Source organism: Canis lupus, chromosome 32 (genome assembly GCF_048164855.1).
Source record: "Canis lupus baileyi chromosome 32, mCanLup2.hap1, whole genome shotgun sequence".
Taxonomy (NCBI): domain Eukaryota; kingdom Metazoa; phylum Chordata; class Mammalia; order Carnivora; family Canidae; genus Canis; species Canis lupus.
In genome coordinates, this window is record NC_132869.1 from 42,963,501 (window position 1) to 42,986,807 (window position 23,307).

Genomic DNA, 23,307 nt, shown 5'->3' on the forward strand with positions numbered 1-23,307 from the left:
ACATAGACAGAGGGAGAAGCAGGCTCCCTCCACAGAGCCCCCTGTGGGACTCAATCTCAGGACCCTGGGATCATGACTTGAGCCAAAGACAGATGCTCAACCACTGAGCCACCCAGCAGCCCCCTCTTTGATTAATTTTAATGAGAAATCTACCTTCCATTTGTCTAATAAGTTATTGTTTCAGCATGGTTTTATATATGTGTTTTCATAACCAGAATTCTTTGTAGCTCAGAATTGAACAGATACTGAATCCTATTTTATGGGTGTGAAAACTGAATCTAGGAAAGGTGAAGTACAGTTTCCAGTGTCACATGACCAATAATTTGCCGAGCAAGGGCTTTAAAGATCTGTCCTCTAACTTCCAATCTAGTGCTGTTTCTGCATCATACTTTTTTAGATGGTTAAACACATAATTATGTAGCTAAAATTCAACTGAAATGTTAGTTTTATTCACACTCATGTTGAGCCAGCTTTTGATTTTAGCTAGCAAGTGACCAAGGTAGATTATGAACTCAAGCAGTCTGGCTCCTGGTCTGTGTTCTTTTTTTTTTTTTTTTTTTTTAAAGATTTTATTTATTCATGATAGAGAGAGAGAGAGAGAGAGAGAGAGAGGCAGAGACACAGGCAGAGGGAGAAGCAGGCTCCATGCAGGGAGCCCGATGTGGGACTCGATCCCTGGTCTCCAGGATCGCATCCTGGGCCAAAGGCAGGTGCTAAACCGCTGCGCCACCCAGGGATCCCCCCTGGTTTGTGTTCTTAATCATAAATCATGCTCCTTTAGATCTTTCTAGGTTCTAGACTTTATAATTCCTAAGCTGTTTATTTGTTAAATTACTATGTGTGATGATCTCACTCTGTGTAGGAGAAGGATGTCCGGAAGTGGAAGGAAGAATTATTAGATCAACGACGGAGGATGATGGAAGAGAAATTACTTCATGCTGAATTTAAAAGAGAGGTGCAATTACAAGCAATTGTTAAAAAAGCACAAGAGGAAGAAGCTAAGGTATATCTTAGGTGCTTTGAATGTCGCATTAGTTACCCAAGGACTTTTTTCATTTGTTAATATAAGAAGCTGATATTTATGAAGTAATTATTCTGTGTTAGAATAACAGGCTCACTTAAACCTTATTAGGTGCAATATCGTATACTTAGAATAATCCTATGAGATGTATATTATTTTTTTACAACTTTTTGAGGTACAATTGACAGACAATAAATAGCACATATGTAAAACATCAATTTGATGAGTTTTGACATGTATATATTCCTGAAACCTTCAGCACAATGAAGATAATAAACAGTTCCATCACCCTCAGAAGTTTGCTTGTGCTTCTTTTTCTATTCATTCCTTCTTCCAACTCTGTTACTGTGCAGTTGCTGATCTGCTCTTTGTCACTGTAGATGTTAGCATTTTCTAGAATTTTATATGAATGGAATCATACAGTATATATTCTCTTCCTCTGGCATCTTTCACTCAACATAGTTATTTTGAATGTCATCCATACTGTTGTGTATATCGGTTCCTTTTCATTGCTGAGAAGTATATCTTTGTATAGAAACACCATAATTTGTTAATCCAGTCACCTGTTGATAGGTATTTGTTTTACTTTCTTGTTTTTGGCCATTATAGATCTAGCTGCTGTGAACCATCATGTGCAAGTCTTTGTGCAGATGTGTGCTTTCATTGTCTTGGGTAAATACCTAAGAATGAGTAGTAGAGCCTCATGATAGGTTCATATTTAACTTTTAAAGAAACAGTTTTTCAAAGTGGTTATTATATTGATCCCTGCCCCCCATCTGAAAGTAGAGTGCTCCTATGAAACCTTTTGTAATCTGGAATGACATAAAGATGCAATTACTATTAATGTATATGGAAAACATTGTTAGCATTTCCAGACCCCCAAAATAACCTCTTTTAGGTTTTTCTGATACATTAGAATGCATCTTGCTAATGGATGCACAAAGTAAATTGAGATAAAGCATAGATGCTCAAAAACACAATTCAAAACGATGATGGCTTGATGCTAAGACGCTGAGTGTAGTTCCTGGAGAAGGAGTTTGGTGGGGCCACTGGTGCTGTTCGGGGTGTGCTAATGACCCTGTAATGACTCACTGTAAAACAAACACTGAACACGGTTTTTGATTTTTTTTGCCTTTTTTTCATAAAGCAGAGATCTTTTGTGGATTTCTTTTGGTTAGCGAAAACAAGTACTAATGTAGGTCTCCCATAAAAGCAAAGTGGTATAATGAGAACTTTTGGAAAGCAAGGGATACTTGTGGTATTAGATATTCTTACCCACAGAGGATGAGAGTTCTAATTGACCACATTCTCACCAACATTTGACATTGTAATTTTAGCCACTCCATTTTAAGATGTGTCTACAGTATCACATTTGGTTTTATTTTTCATTTTTGAACATCTTTTCATGTGCTTATTTAATATCTTTATCTCTTGTTTGGTAAAATGTATGTTCAAACATTATGTTCATTTATTAAGGTTATTGTTTTATTATTAAATTCTTTTTTTTAGCTTTGCTGAGCTATACATGACAAAAGCGAGTTTTATAAAGAATAGAACATGAAACATATACATTGTGAAACAATTCCCCTCATCAAGTTAAATAACACATCCATTACCTCACGTACTTATTTTGTGTGTGTGTCTGTGAGAGAGAGAGAGAATGTTTAAGTTTTATTCTCTTAGCATATTTCAATTATACAATACAGTGTTATCAACTGTCTTCACCATGTTATACATTATATCTTCAGAACTTATTCATCTTATCACTCAAAGTTCATGCCCTTTTTCCAACTTCTCCCTGTTTCTTTTTCCACCCTCAGCTCCTGGCAGCCACTTTTCTTCTCTATATTTTTATGAGTTCACCTTTTCTCCCCCCCCAAATCTAAAATCATACCATGCAGCATTTGTCTTTCTTTGTCTGGCTCATTTGATTTAGCATATTGCCCTCCAGTTTCATCCATGTTGTCACAAATGAAGATTTCTTAGAAGACTTCATATATTTTAGATATTAAGATCTGTGTTTTACAAATATGCCTCACAGTCCTTGGATTGCCTTTTCCTTTTAAATGCCTTTTGAAGTTTTAAAAACTGATAAAATCCAATATATTAACTTTTTTTTTCTATACCCTGTGTTTTTTTTGTGTCCTATTTAAAAAATCTTTACCTAAATTTAAGGTTACTAAGATTTTCTCTTAGTTTTTTGATAGGAGTTTTAAATTTTACAATGAGGTGTGTATTCCTTCTGAGTTAATTTTTTTTTTTTCCTTTTGAGTTAAATTTTGTATATGGTGTGAGGTAGGGTTGAGGTTCATTTTTTTTTTTTTTTCGGTTGGGATATCCGGTGGTCAAGTAGCAATTGTTGAAAACATTATCGTTTTTATATTGAATTGCCTTAGTACCCTTGTTGAAAAGCTATTTTCCATATATGTATGGGTCTGTTTTTGACCATCTCTTTCATTTGTCTCTGTGCTTATTTTTATGCCAATACCACTTTATCTTGATTACCGTTATAATATCCTGTTCCATTGATGAATATGTATATCTAGTGCTTTGAAGTTTTCAGTGTTCAAAAATCTTTCACCTTACTTAAATTTATTCCTAAGTGTATACTCTTGTAGACATGGTTGTAAATTGGAATTGTTTTCTTAATTTCATTTTCAGATTGTTTATTGCTAGTGTGCAGAAATGCAGTTGAATTTTATATATTGGTCTTGTCTCTTGCAACCTTGGTTGAACAGGGTTTTTAGTTCTAATAGCTTTTTAGTGGATTCTTCAAGGTTTTCTATATACAAGATCACGTTATCTGCAAATAGATATAGGTTTACTTCTTTTCCATCCTGGATGTCTTTGATTTGTTTTTCTTGCTTTATGTAGAACATGAAATGCAATGTTGAATAGAAGTGGTAAACATGGACATGACATCCTTGTCTTGTTCCCAGTTTTTAGGGGAGGCATTTAGTCTTTCATCATAAAGTATGATGTTAGGTGTAGGTTTTCATAGGTGCCTTTCATCAGGAAGTTCCTTTTTATTCCAATTTTGTTGTGTGCTTTTATCACAAAGGGATGTTGGATTTTGTCAAATGCTTTTCTGCATCTGTTACAAAATAATGTGGTTTTAGTTTTTTGTTCTCTTGATATTTGCTGTATTACATTAATTGAATTTCAGTTTTATGTATTTGCCTAATTTTTAGTTGTTTAAGGTGGGAGGGTTTATCTGGATCCGGTTACTCCATCGTGGCTGGAAGTGGAAGTTCTGAACTGTGCATTATTATTATCTTTATCTTCTAGAGGAGCAGTCTGAAGGTAGATTGTTGATGGTCACACAGAATTAAAATTCAGGTCTTTGTGGTTCCATAGTCTCTGCTTTGTGATTTGGTTTAATATTCTCATTTTTTAGTCTTTCTTTCATAAGACTAGTCTTTAGTCTTTCTTTAGTTTTTTAGTCTTTCTTTCATAAGACTATATGAATTTTCATAAGAGTTATATGAATTTTGATTTGTCAAATTGCTTAATATATTTACATTCATTATAATTTTATTAAGCCATAGTGGCTGTTATAAGCATATTAACCCAAACTACAGTTTAAATACTCTTTATCAAGGTGAATGGTCAACTGCTGGGTGTCTTTTTCTGAGGGTATGAGCTGTCATTTGTAATTTTAAATTCTTAATAATCAAGATAAACTGAATCAACAGTCCATACTAAAATTCTTGAAAATATGAAACATTGCCTTAAAACCATGCTACCAATTGCTATGCTGTCCATTCTCTTAATTTTTATTGCTTCTTTTAAAAAATCTGTGAAATTCCATTTTCAAATCTGTTTATAAAGAAAATACATGATCTAGTTATCTTCTTGTTCTCTCATTCATTTAAAAATGTTGTGATTGAATTGTTCTTAGTATAATTACATAAATATCTAAAAAGTATACATGAAATATTGTCACATACTTTCATACCCAAATATAATTTATGAGACAGAACCTCTTGTCTTAGGTTTTGTCACACATCGGTATTTTCCGATGTTGCCTGACCTTAACAGTCCTCTGATTTCTAAGGGTTTTCTCTGCAGAGTCTTTCAGTAAGCTGGAGTGGGGCCTGAGGAACTTAATTTTTTATAAGTCTTCCAGGTGATTCTTAGGATCAGGAGCTTTGGTTCTATGTTCATCAAATAATTGTTTCTTCTTCAAAAGTAATGTTTTGTCATGATGAAGATAGAAGTCTTTGGAGTTGGATAAACTTGGATTCAGGTCTTTATTCAAGCAGTTAGCTGAACAGCCTTAGATGTTATTTTACCATTTACCCTATTTTTTTGTTCATTTTGAAATTAGGAATAACCTTTAACTACATCTCAAAAATTTTGATGAAAGGATTAAATTTGCATATGCATGTTCTGAAGCAGTCAGTGCCATCTTCAGGATACTGAAAATATTTTGTGAAATGATAGAACTGTAAAATGGTACATCTTATTTATATTTTGCTTCTTAATTTTTCATAAATGTGTTTTTGTTGTATTATTACTAATCCAAGAGTACTAATAATCCAATCATTTTTTTCTGGCTTTAAAAAATGTATTTAAGTTCTACTAGAAATTTAATTCCCTTGAGACATGTACCAACTATATTCATTTCAGTCCTGTTATATAATCAAGAATTTTTTTTTTCTCATACATTTGTGAATTCATGGAGTAAATTAATAGTCATTTCAAATTCCTTCCTTCTTTTTTTGGGTACATTGATGGTTGAAAATAAGTCATTGACTGTTTAGTTGATAGTGACTCTTAGTGTAGTCTGAGTTATTCAGGACCCAATTTTATCTTGGCTCTTCGTCTATAATAGTGTAAAATTGGCCTTCATTTTCTGTTTCTTAATGGTGTCATTGAATCATTTTCAGTTGTAACATCTACTCATAATTACAGTCCATTTTAATTTTATATTAAGAGTAGTAGCCATATCATTATTATAAAAATAGTTTATTTTCATTTTAAAGAATTGAAGCAATATAGTAAGGGCAACTCAAAATTCCACCCTCAGAAATAGCCACCACGTAGATGGTCAATACTGTCTCAACATCTCTCTAGATTAACGTTCAGATTGCATGAATAGGTAACTTTAAAAAAATGAAATTATACTGTAAATGATACTTATGAATAAGAAGTATTAAGCTCTATTTTATATCCGTTTTAAGAGATGGAAGTAAAATAACAGTAAAATTGAGAGAATTTTGATTGTAATGTTTCTCACAAAGGAAACTACTATTTCTTTCCATCATCCTAGTCTCCTCCCAAAAATTATTCATAGTTTTATTCTTTTTACATTGTTAAGGTAGATAACATTATACTTTGCTCTGAAACTATAAATTCCTTTGTATAGTTTTCCTTCTGTATATAAATAACTCACAGCTTTACTAATTCTCCATTTATGAGTTGTTTTGACTTGTCTGTGGTTGGCTGGAATTTATTAACAAGGGACTTTTTTTCAGGTAGAGCTTATACATGCTCTAATCCTTGAGTCCTTCTGTGTCTAAGGCTGTGGCATTTTTATCTGAATACATTTTGACTAGAGATCAGATTCATGGTTCATAATGTTTTTCCTTCAAAAATTTGTAGGCTTTATTTTCTTTGAGCATTAATTACCTCTGGGGAGAAGCCTGAGGCCACATTGGTTTTTCCTCCTCTCCTTCTTGTAGGTGATTTGCATTTACTGCTTGGAAGTGTAAAAAATTATTCCTCTTCCTTAGTGTCTTGTAATTTAATAAGATTTAATAAGGATATTCTTGGTATTCATCTTAACATTTTCTCATGAAATAACATGAGCTCTTTCAATTTTCAGTTTTTTTTTTATAATGGAAAATTATCCATATTACATGTTGGAATATTTTCTTTTGTCTTTTTTTACCCAAAGATTTTGTCTATCTTATCTATTTATGAGTGTGACATGAGCCAGTGGGGTGGGGGTGGAGGAAGAAGGGCAGGGAGGGGGGAGAGGATCAAGCAGACTCTGTGCTGATCATGGATTATGGAGCCTGAGGCAGGGCTTGCTTGATCCCATGACTCTAAGATCATGACCAAAACCAAGAGTCCGATGCTTAACTGACACTTAACTGATCACTCAGATTAACTGACACTTAACTGATCACTCAGATGGCTCTTGTCTTTCTTAACTATATATGTTATTCTTATATTTGGCTAACTTGATTTGTTCATTATATTCAGAGCTTATTACTTATACATAAATATTCAAGTTCTGCATTAATTTATCGAAAGACTTAGCTCTCTCAGTGACTTGATTTTTTGCTGCCTTTATTTGCTCCATGCTTTTTCTAACTCAGTGATAGCATTACTTGGTTACTTGATAGTGTTTCCTTAGTTTACTGATCTTTTATTGTTTTTTTTTATCATTATTTTGCACCTTTAAATTCAGGTTTTTGTTAACTTCTTTTATATTACAAAGTTTGCTGAGGAAGTTTTCTGGTGTTTCTTGGTTTATATTTTCTTCCAAATTGGTTTTTTTTTTTTATTTTCCTGTTAACTGCTTATTGATTGATTGAGATCTCATTGACAATGAGATCTCATTGACACATCAAAATTATATATATTAAGGTTTAAAGTGTGATACATTAATATATATATACACTGTAGAATGATCACAGCCCAGCCAATTAACATAACTATCACCTCTACTTAATTACCATTTATGGACACAAATTGCATATGTGCTGAGAAAATTGAAGATCTATCTTATTAGCAAATTTCAAGTATTGTTAAGTGTCATCACCATGCTGTACATCTCTAAAATTTATTCATCTTTCATAATTGAAACTTTGTATCCCTTGACCAACATGACAATTTGAAATTTTACCCAACTTTTGCACACTCTTCCCTCTTAACTTATTTTGTGTAGAGCATTAATTCCTATTGTTTTTTCTTTCATTTTTTATTATGCTTAACATGTGAGGCCTGATATAGTATGATTTGTTTTCCTTGAGTACAGCTATTTGTCTTCTACTTTCAGTGTAGTTTGAAGGATATTTGTGTTATTATCCTACTTTAAAAAGTGTCCATGTGGCCGGGAAATCCTTATTAAAACTATTTTTAAACTCTCTTGTCTGAGACTTTTAACATTTCTAGTGGTAGGTCTTATTACATCCAGCATGGATTCCTGGAATCTGAACTTCTGTCAGAGTCAGTCCCAGTGTTTACTTTCCTATTTTACTCTACCATTTTCACTGTAGCATGCCTTCCCTCTGGCTTTCAAAAATGAGAAATTTGATCTTAACTGACTTTCTCCAGCTTTAGCTAAACTTTACTTGGATAAACTATACTTTCTGGCAAAACTTGGTAAGTATCAATACGTGTGAAGTTGAGGATGCTGTAGATAGTTCACTACTTTGTTCCTAATTGTCACTCATTTAGTATATGTCGAAGAAAAATGATTTGTTGCTTGTTTTAAGTTTTGTTATCCCAAACTCATTAGAATAACATCTATATACCTATTTAAATTTTAATGTAATTTATATAATTGCAAATTATTATGAGTTAAGTAGAACTTTATAAGATGATTTTGTAAGAATCATAATTTTTTCTTGACTTAAAAATACTTTAGTGGCAGGTATTTTAAATCATTTCTTACTAAGGCCTGTAGATTTTTTTTTTTTTAAGATTTATTTATTTATTCATGAGAGACACAGACCGAGAAAGAAAGAGGCAAGACATAGAAGGAGAAGCAGGCTTCTCACAGGGAGCCTGATGTGGCACTTGATCCTGGATCCCAGGATCATGACCTGAGCTGAATGCAGGTGCCCAACTGCTGAGCCACCCAGGCGTCCCATGTAGATTTCTTTTTTTTTTTTTTTTTAAATTTTTATTTATTTTATTTTTTATTTATTTATGATAGTCACACACAGAGAGAGAGAGAGAGGCAGAGACACAGGCAGAGGGAGAAGCAGGCTCCATGCACCGGGAGCCCGACGTGGGATTCGATCCTGGGTCTCCAGGATCGAGCCCTGGGCCAAAGGCAGGCGCTAAACCGCTGCGCCACCCAGGGATCCCCCATGTAGATTTCTTATATACACTGGATTACTATCCATTTTTGAAACAAATATTAAAGGAAAAGACCTATATTCAGTTTTTGTTTCATGCTTTACTAGTGGTTTATATTACTATACAAAAATTGCTGTTAGGTTTCTTATTTTTGTGGTGTGTCTTAGAATCAACTTGATTTGATACTCACTTTCTTTGTTTTTATTGAAGGTAAATGAAATTGCCTTCATAAATACCCTTGAAGCCCAGAATAAGCGCCATGATGTCTTATCAAAATTGAAGGAATATGAGCAGAGGCTTAATGAGTTACAGGAAGAACGTCAGCGAAGACAGGAAGAAAAACAAGCACGTGATGAAGCTGTTCAGGTAGAATTTTATTTGGCAAGCAATTATTGAGCACCTGTTATATCCTAGGCTCTGAGCTATTGCTGAGGATCCAACAAGGAGTAAGACCTAGTTTCTGACCCAGTGGTGCATGGTTTATTATTGCACTGTGGAATCATGAAGTCTGATTGCCAAAAGACAGTGTAATTATATATATGGTAATCCGTGTTTTCATTAGTGCATAGCAGTCATACAGTTTTAATTTCTAATCTCAACCACATGAAAGACTAAATTGCTTTGGACAGATTATTATCTATTCTTTGCTAATTGGGTTTCATAAGAATATACTCCTTCCCTTCCACTTAAAAAAAGGATTGTGTTTGAACCAGTGTATGTAGCCTTATGGAACTGGACAGTCTTTATGCAACAAGGAACACCTGTCATTTATTGGGCAGTATCATTGGATACTTTAATTGCTTAGCTTTGACCTCTGTGGTAAACCCTAATTTAGCTACCATTTTCAGGTCGGAAGAAAGGTTAACACATAGACAGTACTGATAATTATAAACTATTTTAGACCTTCTTCAGTACAAAGTCTTATCCATAAGACTCTTTTAGGACTTGACATTTTTTTCTTTTTGCACTGATTCAAAGATTTTATTCAACTCAATTAATTGGTGAGGGATCCAGTAAGATGTTATAACCAGTTTAAAGAAAAATTCAAATAGACCCATACACAGGTGATCAGTAATGCTGAAATGAATTTGTTGAACAGATACAAAACTCTTCAATGGTCAGAGGCAACCATCAGCAGATGACCAACCCTCCTCACAAGAGCATACATCACCATAATTTTCCTATAACTCACAGTTGAAAATTAGCTCAATGACAATCAGTGACAGACCAGCAGATAGGGTACATCCTGTGATTATGTCTTTCCCATGTTCAAAGCTTTTTCAGTTTTCCCATCACAAAAGGCTGAGTAAATCTACTGAAAGGGATCCATTGCCAAAGTGTAATGTCTGGTAAATTATTCCAAAAATGTGCTGAGTCTTTCAGTCATACAACTATGCATTCTGAATTCAAATTATATTTGTATCAAAGACTATATTAGAAAAATAAATTTTGAGGGGAAGCGGGTTTTTTTTTTGAAGTAGAAAATATCCTCAAACGTGGACATATGCCTAGATGTAAGATATAAGCTACAGTTTGTTCACACCGAAAAGATAATTTGGCTCCAAATTTGTATTTGCATAGTAGTCCATAGAGAGATTCTGAGCCTTCAGAGATTCTGAAGTACTCAGTTTTGCTAAGAAAGAGGATGATTTCTCAGGGCTCATCTATGACATGGCTTTTCTTCTCAGATTGCAAACCAAATACAGTTACCATCTCTTTTATCAATCGCTATGGCACATTAAAGCCGATACTTAAAAGAATGAAGTAGTATAGTAAGTATATAAATAAATATATTCATACATATTATAAGCTTATATACATGTGTACACACACACATTTTCATTTTCCAGCCAGGGTTGAGAAAAACTAAAAAGGAAAAGAAATGAACGCTAATAGAATTTCACTTTGTCTTGGAAAAGGAAGTATTTTACATATATATGTATATGTATAAATACATATATATGCATACATGCACAAGAATTTATACAACCATGTATGTATATTTGCTGTATATGACTGTTACTTGATTCTTCAAATATAATGACATTGTATGATCATTCACATACTGTATATGATTATGCAAATGAGAGTTTTGATCTTTGTTCTGGACTGTTTCTGCTTTTCTGTCTCTCAGCTGTGTCTGTGATTTGTCAGCACTAGCTGGAGTAGACCAAGCCCATGGGATGAGAAGGCCAACCACGTGGGCTGCAAGGACTGCTCGTGTGGTGATTTCCTGGGTGGCATAGGTCACCAGAGTGGGTACACTGGCCATGGCACTCAGAGAGGTGTGGTGCACCATTCACTCAGGGTGGCAAACCAAACAGCTTGGACTGGAATTCTTGTAGGGAATCCAGCACCAGGGCAGCTTTTGACGTCAAGTGTTGATACAGATTTCTATCTGGAACGTTGATCACCTGCATGCCATCTGCAAGGGCTCCCTCCATGCTGTTAGGAGTGTCTTCAAAGGAAAGGCACTTTTCCTTGGAAAGAGGAGGAAAAAAATCTTTTTGCACAGGCTAGAAATAAGGACTTGACATTTTTGATGTAGAGAACAAATTTTATAGTATTCAGGTATAAATGCAGACATACTTTGTTATGACCAATATTTATTTGTTTACTTATTCAGTGATTATTTATTGAGTTACTACTGTAGGCTGTATGCTGTGCTAGGCTCGAGGACATGAAAAGGGTATGTCACTGTTCTCAATGGGGGGTCATGTGTACTAATTATAACCTGACAGAATCAGTATAACAGAAAAGGCATTCTTAGAAGCACAGAGGAAAACACCGTATTCCAATTGGGAGTGGCAAGGACGTGCAACAGTTATGAAAAGCTTCCTAGAGGAGTTGATACCTCAGCTAAGGTTTGCAAACAGTAAGACAGATGCAAATGATGAGAAGTAGGCATTCCAGGCCGGAGACCTGGGCGCGAGGACTGCCCTGTAGGGTTAGGGAGCAGGCCATGCCGAGCTTTATTATGTTAAACACTGGAGGTGTTATTAATATTTAATGCTTCTTTATGTTACTGGTGGTTTTAGGAAGTTAAAATATCATTACAGGGGGATCCCTGGGTGGCTCAGCAGTTTAGCGCCTGCCTTTGACCCAGGGCGCGATCCTGAAGTCCTGGGATCGAGTCCTGCGTTGGGCTCCTGGCATGGATCCTGCTTCTCCCTCTGCCTGTGTCTCTGCCTCTCTCTCTCTCTGTGTCTATCATGAATAAATAAATAAATAAATAAATAAATAAATAAATAAATAAATAAATAAATAAATCTTTAAAAAAATAAAATATCAATACAGTTTTAATTTTTTTTTTTAAAATTTATTTATGATAGTTACAGAGAGAGAGAGAGGGAGGCAGAGACACAGGCAGAGGGAGAAGCAGGCTCCATGCACCGGGAGCCCGACGTGGGATTCGATCCCGGGTCTCCGGGATCATGCCCTGGGCCAAAGGCAGGCGCCAAACCGCTGCGCCACCCAAGGATCCCTCAATACAGTTTTAAACTTTGTTGATTATCCTTTGATATTTGTGGGTATTGGCAGGCATTACCATATTCATCCCTGATCTCTATTTGATTTGAGTCAGTGTTTTACTTGAATCTGAGTGCTAAGTTTAAAAATACAGAATGACTTTGTTTGAAAAACTTCAGCTTTTCTTCACTAAGGAGCAGCAAAAATTTTTATTATTTAAAAGTTACTTACCTACTAATACTCTTAAATGAGCAAATAAGATAGAATATTTGAAATTTATTTTTTATTTTTATTTATTTATTTATTTTAAAGATTTTATTTATTTATTCATGAGAGACAGAGAGAGGCAGAAACACAGGCAGAGGGAGAATCAGGCTCTCTGTGGAGAGCCCGATGCAGGACTTGATCCCAGGTCTCTGGGATCACGCCCTGACCCAAAGGCAGATGCTCAACCATTGTATTATGTGAATTATGTGTTACTTTTAAGGAACCATTAGGCATTGATAATTCAGAGATAAGATGTGATCCTTTATGGTGAACAGTTCAACATAATATGAAAATGTTGCAGAACTATGTATAAGCTACAGAGGTATCACAGAGGAGGAAATAATTAGCTTTTTTGGTAGGAAGGGATTGTCAAGTAAAGTTCTCTGGAAGAGGTAACTTTGGCTGGGTTTTGGGGGGAAATATATGAGTATGTATTTAGAATGGAAATCTTTGGTTCCCTTTTTTGCATTCAATTTGTATATCTGAAGATTTGAAATATAGTAGTAATGTTCCATTTTAAAATGATTACTCTTATTTGATAAATTGGAACATTTATTAAAACTGAAAGGAAAGCTGCTCTTTTTTTTAATGTATTTTTTTAAATTTAAATTCAATTTGCCAACATATAGTGTAACACCCAGTGCTCATCCTGTCAAGTGCCCCCCTCAGTGCCTGTCACCCAGTCACCCCATCCCCCTACCCACCTCCCCTTCCAGTACCCCTTGTTTGTTTCCCAGAGTTAGCGGTCACTCATGGTTTGTCTCCCTCTCTGATATTTCCCACTCCGTTCCCCTCCTTTCCCCTATAATCCCTTTCACTATTTCTTATATGCCCCGTATGAGTGAAACCATATGAAGCACTTCTTTTCTAAAAGTAATAAGGGATTTTTGATACTCTTTAAAAAAATTTTTTTTTAAAGATTTTATTTATTTTTTCATGATAGACATAGAGAGAGAGGCAGAGACACAGGCAGAGGGAGAAGCAGGCTCCATGCCGGGAGCCTGATGTGGGACTCGATCCCAGGACTCCAGGATCATGCCCTGGACCAAAGGCAGGCACTAAACCACTGAACTACCCAGGGATCCCCAGATTTTTGATACTCTTTAAAAATTGTTTTGACTGTTCAGAATTATTTTTCTTATTAAAAATGAAATTTCCTATGGATTTTATTTTTGAAGAAAAATTAAAAACCTGTCAAGTTTAATTGACCTGTATAATATTGGAAAAGTCTGCTGGTAATGTATAGCATATATAATCAAAAAATCTTTTAATGTGTAGTCATTACCGAGGTTCAAGGCACTAATGCCGCACATTCTCTGGGTACAATGATAGTAAGGTCCTCTTCTGCTTTACTTTCACCACTTGTTTAACATTCCAATAAGCTGTTAGAGGCAATTGTGATCCTTCTTGTAAGTAAAATACTTAGTAAGTGCTCATATATTTTCAATTTGCCAGTTTTCTTACGTGAATTTTGGTCAGTTTTAGTCCAGGTTCCTTAGATACGTTGCCTGTCCTTTTGCCCTAATCATTTGAATTATAGGCATTAAAAGGTAGGGATTTGCAATATTCATTCTCAGGCTGCCACAAATAAATCCAACTATAAAGCAAGGTACATGGGGATTTCAGAGGTTTCAGAAGGTTTAGGAATTAGGTATCTTTCTGATTCATCATCTGCATGTACATTTATAATGCGTATTATTTTACGAAGCTGTGCTTCATTTAACAGGTATTTATGGAACTCCTGTCCTGTGCAGGATGCGATGGGGTACAGTTTCTTTTATTTAGGAAATTTAAATTTTAAATAGGAAAACACTAGCTGAACTTAACCAGTCTTATTCACTACCTATAGTTACCGTTTATCTTTTCCATTAACTAAAAACAGAAAATAAAAGATTTAGTATTTTTTGAAGTACAGTTATTTCTGTTTGAAAGAAATACTGTTTCATACAGTGTTGAAGTATGTCTTACATACATGAATACAACCAGCAAGTTGACGTTATGTTTACATAGTCAACTTGGCTACATTGAACATACACATAAAGTATATATACACATATATTTCATTTATAAAGCTATTTTATAATTTTTGAAAGTATAGTTTTAAGGCTTTTGATTTTACAAAATATGAAGTGAAAAGTTCTGGCTTAATTCTTTACATTTAATAACGAAGCCTTTTGCATTTTATTGTGAAACTTGTGGTTACAGACAGAATACAGATTTTTTTTAAGGTTTTAATTACATTTAACACATGGTGTTGTATTAGTTTCAGGTGTACAATGTAGTGATCCAAGAGTTTCATACATCACCCAGTGCTCATCACAAGTAGACTCCTTAATCCCACTACTTATTTCACCCATCTCCTCACCCACCTTAAATCATCAGTTGGTTTTCTATATAAAGAGTTTGTTTCTGGTTTGTCTCTCTCTCTTTCTTCCTTTATAGATTTGTTTTGTTTCTTAAATTCCACATGAGTGAAATCATGTGGTATTTGTCTTTCTCTGACTGACTTATTTGGCTTAGCATTATGCTTTTTAGCCCTGTCCATGTCATTGTAAATGGGAGGATTTCATTCCTTTTTATGACAGAATAATATTCCATTGTATAATATATCCACTCATCAGTCGATGGACACTTGGGCTGCTTCCATATCTTGGCTATTGGAAAGAATGTTGCTATAAACATAGGGGTGTATGTTTGAATTAGTGTTTTTGTATTCTTTATATAAGTACCCAGTAGTGCCACTGCTGGATCAGAGAGTACTTCTGTTTTTAATTTTTTGAGGAAACTTCATACTGTTTTCCAGAATGGCTGTACCAGTTTGCATTCCCACCAACAGTGCAAGAGGGAGGGTTCCTTTTTCTCCACATCCTCGCCAACACCTGTTGTTTCTTATGTTTTTGATTGAATTGATACATATATTTTTCAATTCATCCCCATCCCCCAGAGAGCTCACACAACCTCTCCCTGGCCCCTAGTCATTATGATTAATGGAATACACTTATTTAGGTTCTTCTAACTACTGTTTATATAGTCTTGTGCAAGTCATTTTACTTTAGAAAGCTCCAGTTCGTTGCGATATCAAAATTACTAATATAAGTAAGGACTTAGCAAAGTGTTTAGTATAGTAAGTGCCCAATAAATGACAGAAAAAAAATACTAAAACAGTTCCTGTTTTGAGGACACTGAGGAGACATGAGAACTTCTAACAATAATGCTGACTACAGTAACGTCATACTTACAACAAGCTCTGTCTACCCCAGGAAGAAAATCTTTCTAAAATAGTAAGCCAAAAAGTCCCTACATTTGCGGAGGGTGGGTTTTGGTTTTATTTTTTATTTTTTATTTTTTTTGGGAAGGGGTCCAGGGCAAGAAGGGAATTAGGGAATGCCCTGATTTCAGAAAGGTATATGTGGCAGATTACTGACTGCTAGAGGCATGCAGCTAGATTTTAAAAATATTCTTTATGTTGTGTATACTATTCATGAACTGGTTATAGCTATTTCATGTTACTAAGTAAGCATAATATGTGGAAACTTGTGTAGTTATCTAAGATTTCAAAAACTCTTTATAAGACTAAAAACAAATAAGTCTGGCACAAAAAATTATCTTCAATGAAGAAAATATAAACAAAAGACTTTTCTCTTAAATTCAAATTTCTTTGCAGTTAAAAAAAAATCCATATTAGCAACCTATGGAATGGGAGAAAATACTTGCAAATGATATATCCATGAAAGGTTAATATCCAGTATATATAAAGAACTTACGAAACTCCATCCAAAAACCAAATAATTAGTATAGGAGCAGAAGACATGAACAGACATTTTTCCAAAAAAAGACATCCAGATGGCTAATGGACACATGAAAAGATGTTCATCATCACTCACTGTCAGGGAAATACATATCAAATCTACAATGAGATATCACTTCACACCTGTCAGAGTGGCTAAAATCAGTAACATAAGAAACGATAGGTGTTGGTGAGGATGTGGAAAGAAAGGAACCCTCTTGCACTGTTGGTGGCAATGCAAACTGGTGCAGCCATTCTGGAAAACTGTGGAGATTTCTCACAAAGTTAAAAATGGTGGCACTTGGGTGGCTTAGTTGGGTAAGTGTCTGACTCTTGATTTCAACTCAGGCCTGCTTAAGGTTTTTCTCTCTCTCCCCCTCTCTCACCCCTCATTCTCATACTAGCTCTCTCTAAAAATATAGAACTACCCTCTGATCCAGCATTGGCACTTTGGATATTTACACAAAGCATACAAAAACACTAACTGAAACATGCATACCTATGTTTATAGCAGCATTATGTACAATAGGCAAGATATGGAAGCAGCCCTAGTGTCTGTCAACTAATGATTGGATAAAGAAGATGTGGTATATATACACATGATGGAGTATTATGCAGCCATAATAATGAATGAAATCTTGCCATTTACAATGACATGGATAGAGCTAGAGAGTATAATCTAAGTGAAATAAGTCAGAGAAAGACACCATATGATTTCACTTATGTGGAATTTAAGAAAGAAAGGCATGGGGCACCTGGATGGCTCAGTTGGTTGAGCATCTGCCTTTGGCTCAAGTCATGATTGCAGGGTCCTGGGATCAAGATTCCTTCTCAGTAGGAAGTCTGCTTCTCCTCCTCCTGCTACTTCTCCTTCTGCTCCCTCTGCTTGTGCTCTCCCTCTCTCTTTCTGTCAAATAAATAAATAAAATCTTAAAAAAAAAAAGCTGCAAAGGAAAAAAAAGACAAACCAAGAAACAGACTCTTTTTTTTTTTTTTTTTAAAGATTTTATTTCTTTATTCATGAGAGACCCAGAGAGAGAGGCAGAGACACAGGCAGAGGGAGAAGCAGGCTCCATGCAAGGAGCCCAATGCAGGACTCAATCGCGGGACCCCAGGATCACGCCCTGAGCCGAAGGCAGATGCTCAACCCCTGAGCCACCCATGAGCCACCAGGTGTCCCAAGAAACAGACTCTTAATAGTAGATGACAAACTGATGGTTATCAGAGGGGAGGTGGGTTGGGGGATGTTTGAACTGTGCGGATTAAGTGAGTGGGGATTAAGGAGCATTTGTAAGGAGCACTAGGTGATTAAAATGCAAACTTAAAAAAACTAATACAAATGAAAAGTAATATCATTAAGAGAAAATGAAGATGTGATAATATATACCTTTTCCATGAAGAAAGAATAATAATTTCAAGATAGTCTTTAAATTTTCTCATAATTCTGTATTTGTAAACATGGAGGTTGATGTGTTGTAAAAGATAGTGGAAGACATTGAAGATAAGATAAAAATGTCAACATATGATTTTAATGAAATAGAACAAATTTATTAGGAGCCATGATGGAAACAAAATCTCTAAAACCTGATCGAAAATTTTTCTGAATTATATGACAAAAAAGTATCTTCATGTAAAAAGTGTATTTAAAATGCCAAGCAGAAAAAATAAAACAATGTGCATATGAAAATAACATGTATCAGTACAGCTGTAATACCGTGAGAGTTAGCAAAGTACTCCCAGTAGGCAAAAATATATATGGGACATAGTATTTTATATTTTTCCACTTAACTCCTTCATGAATGCTTTAGTTCAGAAATCTGTTAACTACACTTTGTTCATCATGTTCTGGCATTTCTGAAACCATTTGTAAACACAGGGCTTTAGAGGTGATTAACCATAAAATACATGTTAGATTCTCACATAATATGAATAACATAGTTTCTCCTTCAAAGAACATTTATTCTTTTAATTATGTGGAACACTGATAAATGACATGAAAACCACATCATTATAATTTTTCTTTTTTTTTTTAATTCTGAGAAGCATACCTAGTAGCAAGCAGGGATCTGCTTGGCTTGAATACATAAATTTGTCAGAATGGTGCAAACTTTAATCATTTTCACTTTACACATAACTCTAACATTTAAAAACTTTTCTGACTGTAGGAACGCAAGAGAGCTCTAGAGGCAGAACGGCAGGCCCGTGTAGAAGAGTTGTTAATGAAAAGGAAAGAACAAGAAGCCCGAATTGAACAACAGAGGCAAGAAAAGGAAAAAGCCCGTGAGGATGCCGCTCGAGAAAGAGCTAGGTACTTCATTTACTATCATGATTTTGATCCTGATGAACATGGTGCAGTGAGTGGATATTCAAATCACATCTTAAACCCATTTGCTGTCATGTAGATTTTTAAGGAAATAGTGGCAAATAGAAATGTTCTGATTTTCGATTTCTAGGCATTTTGACATTGTAAAAAAATAGAAACCTTTTGAATCTTCCTATTGAATGGGGAACTTGGTCTTTCAAGATTTTTTGATTGCAAGAAACAGAGTTTGATACTGGCTAGCTTAAGCAAAGAGAGATTTTGGAAAATATTAGGAGCATAGGAAGTTTAAGGAACAGGCTTGGAAATGGTCAGGCATCCACAAGAGCACAGTGGTGGTCTTTTGATGGAAACAGTCTGATCAGCATATTGCCACTCTGATTATAATAAATGACCTTCAGCCATCCCTACATTTTGAATAAGTTGTTTAAGATTCAAAGATCCAGGTTAAAACATTTAATTGACCAATTTTAAGTCAATTCTGAAAAAAAAAAAAGTCAATTCTGGTTGCTGTACACTTTGCTGATGTATTTTCTGACCTCTTAATTGTGGCAAATTTAGTGGATGTGAAAGGATAGCTCTTTCTGGTTTTGATTTTTCTAGTGGGCCAAGATTAATAATAAGCAATTTTGCTTATACTTAACTATTCAAGTTTTTTGTTTGTTTGTTTAAAGTGCCTGTTGAAGTTTTTTGTTCGTTTCTCTATTGGGATCTTTTTTTCCTTGTTGTTTAGGAATTATCTTTACTAGATACCAGTTCTTTGTCAGATACATATGTTGCAAATATTTTTGCAGGTTATGGCTTGCCCTTTCACTCTATGATGTCTTTTTTTTTTTTTAAAGATTTAATTTATTTATTGAGAGACAGAGAGAGAGAGAGAGAGCGTGCAGCAGAGACACAAGCAGAGGGAGAAGCAGGCTCCCTGCAGGGAGCCTGACATGGGACTCGATCCCGGGTCTCCAGGATCACGCCCCGGGCTGAAGGCGGCACTAAACCATTGAGCTACCCGGGCTGCCCTATGATGTCTTTTAATTAATTTAATTAATTAATTTATTTGTTTTAGTTTTTAAAATCACAGTTAGTTAACATACAGTGTATTATTAGTTTCAAGTGTGCAATCTAGTGATTTAGCACTTCCCTGTAATACCTGGTGCTGTTCACCACAAAGTGCACTCCTAATCCCCATTATCTACTTAACTACTCCCCTACATGATTAATCTAATTCTTAATTGCAGTGTAGTAAAACTGAGCAAATTTTGTGATTTGTGCTTTTTATCTTGTTTATAAAATCCTTTCCTCTCTGGAGTCATTAAAATATTCTTCAAAATGTTGTTGTTTGGGGATCCCTGGGTGACTCGGTTGTTTAGCGCCTGCTTTTGGCCCAGAGCACGATACTGGAGTCCCGGGATCGAGTCCCACGTCGGGCTTCCTGCATGGAGCCTGCTTCTCCCTCTGCCTGTGTCTCTGCCTCTCTGTCACTCTCTCTGTGTGTCTATCATGAATAAATAAATCTTTAAAAAATGTTGTTGTTTTTTTAATAGTAAAGCCTTTATCTACCTAGAATTTATTTCATTATATGGGTTGAGGTAGGAATCCAATTTCATTTTTTTCTCCATGTAGATACCCTATTCTAACACCTTTTATGGAGGCATCAGTTTTTTTTCCTGCTTGTTTATAAAACATACTAGTATAAATGAAGCTTCCATGTATTCATTGTTCTGTTTGTGGGCCCTAACCCCTGGTCCAGTGGTTATTTTTTTCTATCTTCTACCTTAATTCTTAAAGCTTTACAATAATTCTTGGTATCTATTCCTATCCCTTACTTTATTTTTTAATTATTAGGACTGTTTTGGCCCCCTTGCATTTCCCTGTTAGAATATGCTTGCTCAATTCTATATTAAAAAAAAGGAAATTGTAAAAATTTTGTGATTTTTGTTTTTGTCTTTTTTTAGTTTCAGGTGTGGAATTTACTGATTCAACACTTACAAACAACACCAAGTGCATAGCACAACTGCCGTCCTTAATCCTCATCACCCATTTAACCCATTTCCCCCCATCTCGACTTCCATAACTATCTATGTGTTGTCTATACTTAAGAGTCTAGTTCTTGATTTTCCTCTCTTTCTTTTTTCCCTCCATGTTTGTTCGTTTTGTTTCTTAAATTCCACATATGAGTGAAATCATAAGGTATTTGTCTTTTTTCTGATTTATTTCACTTAACATAATACTCTCTAGCTCAATCCACATTGTTGCAAATGGCAAGATATCAGTATTTTTTATGGCTAAATAATATTCCATTGTGTGTGTATGTATGTATGTATGTATGTACACATACACACACATACATATGCCATTTCTTCTTTATTCATCTGATTGATAAACTTCTGGGCTTTTTCCATGATTTAGCTGTTGATAATGGTGCTATAAACGTGGGGTGCATGTATCCCTTAAAATTAGTATTTTGGTTTCATTTGGGAAACAAACTAAACCTGTTAGTTTAATTGTTAAGTTGTGGGATCCCTGGGTGGAGCAGCGGTTTAGCTCCTGCCTTGGGCCCAGGGCGCGATCCTGGAGACCCGGGATCGAATCCCACATCGGGCTCCGGGTGCTTGGAGCCTGCTTCTCCCTCTGCCTGTGTCTCTCTCTCTCTCTCTCTCTCTCTCTGTGACTATCATAAATAAATAAATAAATAAATAAATAATAAATAAATAAATAAATAAATAAATAAATAAATTGTTAAGTTGTAGGGTAGTTCTATTTTTAACTTTTGGAGGAATCTCCATACTGTCTTCCATAGTGGCTGTACCAGTTTGCATTTCCACCAACAGTGTAAGAGTGTTTCACTTTTCCACATCCTCACCAACACCTTTTGTTTCCTGTGTTGTTAATTTTGGCCATTCTGAGAGGTGTGAGGTGATATCTCATTGTGGTTTTCTATTTTCCCTGATGATGAGTGATACTGAGCATCTTTTCTTGTATCTTTTGGCCATTTCAGTGTCTTCCTAGGGAAGGTGTTTATTCATGTCTTCTCATTTTTAACTGGATTATTTGGTTTAGGAGCATTGAATTAAGTTCTTTATAGATTTTAGATACCAGTCCTTTTTTTTTTTTTTTTTTTTTTTTTACCAGTCCTTTATTAGATAGGTCATTTGCAAATACTTGCTTCTATTCTGTTGGTTGTCTTTTAGTTTTGTTGACTGTTTCCTTCACTGTGCAGAAGCTTTTTATTTTGTTGAAGTCCCAATAGTTTATTTTTGCTTTAAAGAAAACACTCTTGCCTCAGGAGACATATCTAGTAAGAAGTTGTGTGGGGGATGTCCAAGAGGTTACTGCCAGTGTTGCTGTCTTGGATTTTATTTTTTCAGGTCTTACATTTGGGTTTTTAATCCATTTTGAATTTGTGTTTATATATGTTATGAATGAGTATTCTAGTTTCATTTTTTTTTTTTGCATGTTGCTGTCCAGTTTTCTCAGCACCATGTGTTGAAGAGACTTTTTCCCATTGGATATTCTTTCCTCCTTTGTTGAAGATTGATTAATTAATTCATGGGTTCATTTCTGGGATTTCTATTCTGTTGTCACATTGATCTGTGTGTCTGTGCCAGTACCACACTGTCTTGATGGCTACAGCTTTATAATACAGCTTGAAGTCCAGAATTGTGATGCCAGCAGCTTTGTTTTTTTTTTTTTTTTTCCAACACTCTTTTGGCTGTTTGAGGTCCTTTCTGGTTTCATTCAAATTTTAGGATTGTTTGTTCTTGCTTTGTGAAAAATACTGTTACATTTTGATAGGCATTGCATTAAATATATAATTGCTTTGGGTAATATAGACATTTTAACAGTATTTGTTTTTGTAATCCATGAGCATGGAATGTTATCCAATTTCTTTGTGTCCGCTTTAATTTCTTTCATAAAAGTATTATAGTTTTCAGAGTACATATTTTTTACGTCTTTGGTTAAGGTTATTCCTAGGTATCTTTTGGTTTTTGGTGCATTTACATGTGATGATTCTGTGATTTCTCTTTCTCCTGCTTCATTATTAGTGTATAGAAATGCAGCAAATTTCTGTATGTTGATTTGGTATCCCGTGACTTTCCTGAATTTGTATAGTAGTTCTAGCAATTTTTTGGCAGAGTGTTTGGGTTTTCCATGTAGAGTACCATGTCATTGGCAAATAGTGAAAAGTCTGACTTCTTCCTTGCTGATTTGGATGCATTGTATTTCTTTTTGTGTCTGATTGCTGAGGGCAGGACTTCCAGTAGTACGTTGGACAACAGTGGTGAGAGAGTAGATATTCCTGTCTTGTTCCTGACCTTGGAGGGGAAGCTCTTAGTTTTTCCTCTGTTGGGGATGATATTAGCTCTGGGGTTTTCATATATGGCTATTACTTCGTTGAAGTATGTT

The 23,307-nt window shown here is 35.0% G+C and overlaps 1 protein-coding gene across 10 annotated transcripts in view; it reads left to right on the plus strand.

The window, feature by feature from the left end:
* The window catches only part of SCAPER (S-phase cyclin A associated protein in the ER), a 431,009-nt gene that overhangs the window by 107,986 nt on the left and 299,716 nt on the right, over positions 1–23,307 (plus strand). For all 10 annotated transcript variants that reach the window (XM_072809831.1, XM_072809829.1, XM_072809834.1 and 7 more), the window contains 3 exons: positions 863–1,003; positions 9,272–9,427; positions 18,749–18,891. In XM_072809831.1, coding sequence (XP_072665932.1) covers positions 863–1,003; positions 9,272–9,427; positions 18,749–18,891 — 440 coding nt within the window. The remainder of the gene's footprint in view (positions 1–862; positions 1,004–9,271; positions 9,428–18,748; positions 18,892–23,307) is intronic.